Source organism: Pteropus vampyrus, unplaced genomic scaffold, assembly GCF_000151845.1.
Source record: "Pteropus vampyrus isolate Shadow unplaced genomic scaffold, Pvam_2.0 Scaffold79, whole genome shotgun sequence".
Taxonomy (NCBI): Eukaryota; Metazoa; Chordata; class Mammalia; order Chiroptera; family Pteropodidae; genus Pteropus; species Pteropus vampyrus.
In genome coordinates, this window is record NW_011888860.1 from 6,655,082 (window position 1) to 6,657,343 (window position 2,262).

The 2,262-nt window shown below is 33.0% G+C and overlaps 1 protein-coding gene across 3 annotated transcripts in view; it reads left to right on the top strand.

Annotated features, from left to right (window-relative positions):
* The window catches only part of GABRB1 (gamma-aminobutyric acid type A receptor beta1 subunit), a 391,944-nt gene that overhangs the window by 368,213 nt on the left and 21,469 nt on the right, over window positions 1–2,262 (top strand). For 2 of the 3 annotated variants that reach the window (XM_011362807.1, XM_011362809.2), the window contains one exon: window positions 2,013–2,257. In XM_011362807.1, the coding sequence (XP_011361109.1) occupies window positions 2,013–2,257 (245 nt within the window). The remainder of the gene's footprint in view (window positions 1–2,012; window positions 2,258–2,262) is intronic. The other variant, XM_011362808.2, reaches the window with a different exon arrangement.

Sequence of the window (2,262 nt, forward strand, 5' to 3'; positions counted from 1 at the left end):
CTGAGACTACTGAAATGGATTAAATGATCAGCATACTCCTTCGCACCTAAACTAATTGTCATCTCTAGAGCTCATTTCCAATGGCTGAGAACATGAGACTAACAAAGTCAAGTGCTGGCAGCCACTTACTAACCTTTGACCATTCCAAGACTGAGGAAAGTAAACAAATAGTTTATCATATTATATCTGCGCATAATATTCAATGTGAACATGAGTATGTGTATGCTATGGTTAAGGAAAAACATTGAATGATGTCCACAGCAGGGAATAACAACAGTCAAGGTCATGAATTGTGGTTCTCTTTATATTTCTATCCTCAAAGCTAATGATGTTTGATATTTTGATTAGAGATATCAGCATATAAAGGTGTTGACTTAACCTGTTCTTTGAAATGTAAAATCCATAATATTTTAAAACTTATCTATGTAAAAAAGAGATTTATTTATTCATCTATCTTGCTTAAAAATCAACTAGTAAAAACAGAAATGCATTTAGTGGAGTTTTAAATGAATTGTTTGTTTCTGTCAAAGACATTAGTTAGAATTGTATTAGGTGAAATTTAAAATTTTATTCAAAGAAATAATGGCATTTCATACAGTAAAGCACAGCTGAATTCATCACTGATCTAAACTATTTTAACTTTGTGTATAGTAGTTTTGACTTCCTACTTTATCTGTTCTTCTAAAAGATAACTAGTCAAATCTGGAAGTCTGTCTAGAATAATCTGGTTGGCAAATGAGTGCTAAGTTAATTTTTCCTTTTCATTTTCTACCTTTATATCCTTTGCAAGCTTTTCTTTGTCTGTAGTAATTCATTTCACATTTTCTGCCTTTATTTTTAAGGACCATCATAAGGTTTCAGATTTTACCTTTCCATCTCTCTGCTTTTATTTTAAATACCTTTGTTTAATACCTCTTTGCTTTTTTGCTCCTAGCTGAGTAATCTACAGCAAAATAACTAACCTAAGAATTTTTAAAACATTCTGTTTATTCAGCTATAAAATGGGAATATTATATCTGCTATATCATACTCAGCAAACTATGACAGCCATGTAACTGTTTGAAACAGTACAACAGTATACAAATGTGTATGTAATATTAGTATTACAACTCAAACTATCTACATGAAATTTTAATTTCTTTCTCACTTCTTGTTTTTCTCAATTATCATTTCATCATCACTATCATCACCACCAAATATTATTATGCAGCCACACAAACATTAATGGTTAAGAATTCTGTATTTAACAAAATAGATGAAATAGAATCTTCCTTTTAAGAGCTTACAGTCTTAAACTTCTTTAAATAGCTCAAGTTGAATTTTTAAAGAAATCTTATTCTCGACTCCAGAGAACTAACTCATTGTAGGCTCTGGAATCAAGAAACTAGAGATAATATTTGAAAAACCAAAGCAATAAAATTATATATCTAACAAATACATGAAGCAAATGTTTGATGTAAATCATACTTTCTTATATGTTATTGCTTTTAGTGTTATTTCACTATGAATGATGCTTTCTTATTTTAAATCGTAATACTGTCCTTGTGATTTGAGTGTATTACAGATTTATGAAATTAAATAGATCTCTTCAAACTAGTCACCAACTTTCAGTTTGCTAGCAGCTGCAGTGGGGATAAGAATCACATGGACAAATTTAGGAGGGAGATGAGGGAGACAAGGAAGAGGAAAGATGGGGCATGTAACAAAACAAGAGACATTTGACATTAGACCTTTTCAACTACTTTGCTTTTTCTTTGTGCATTATTATTTTTTTAAAGGGGGGGTGGTTTTTAATTCTCCATTAACAGTGTATCGTATTTTATAATTTTTCATGGACTATGTAGGGAGTCTGCAGCTTTGTCTTTCAAAATGTCTGCCCTTTCTGTACAGTAGTTTATCACGTTACTGCCATCATTCTGGGACCCCAATAATGGAATGGCATCTGTCCCGTCGATCTTAGAAAGGGCAGCTTAACAAGTGTGTTCAGCTAAACTGTGCCTTTCTTTTCACAGGAATCACCACGGTGCTGACAATGACAACCATCAGCACTCACCTCAGGGAGACCCTGCCAAAGATTCCTTACGTCAAAGCAATTGATATTTACCTGATGGGTTGCTTTGTGTTTGTGTTCCTGGCTCTGCTGGAATACGCTTTTGTAAATTATATCTTCTTCGGAAAAGGCCCTCAGAAAAAGGGAGCTGGCAAACAAAACCAGAACGCCAATGAGAAGAACAAACTAGAGATGAACAAAGTCCAGGTAAC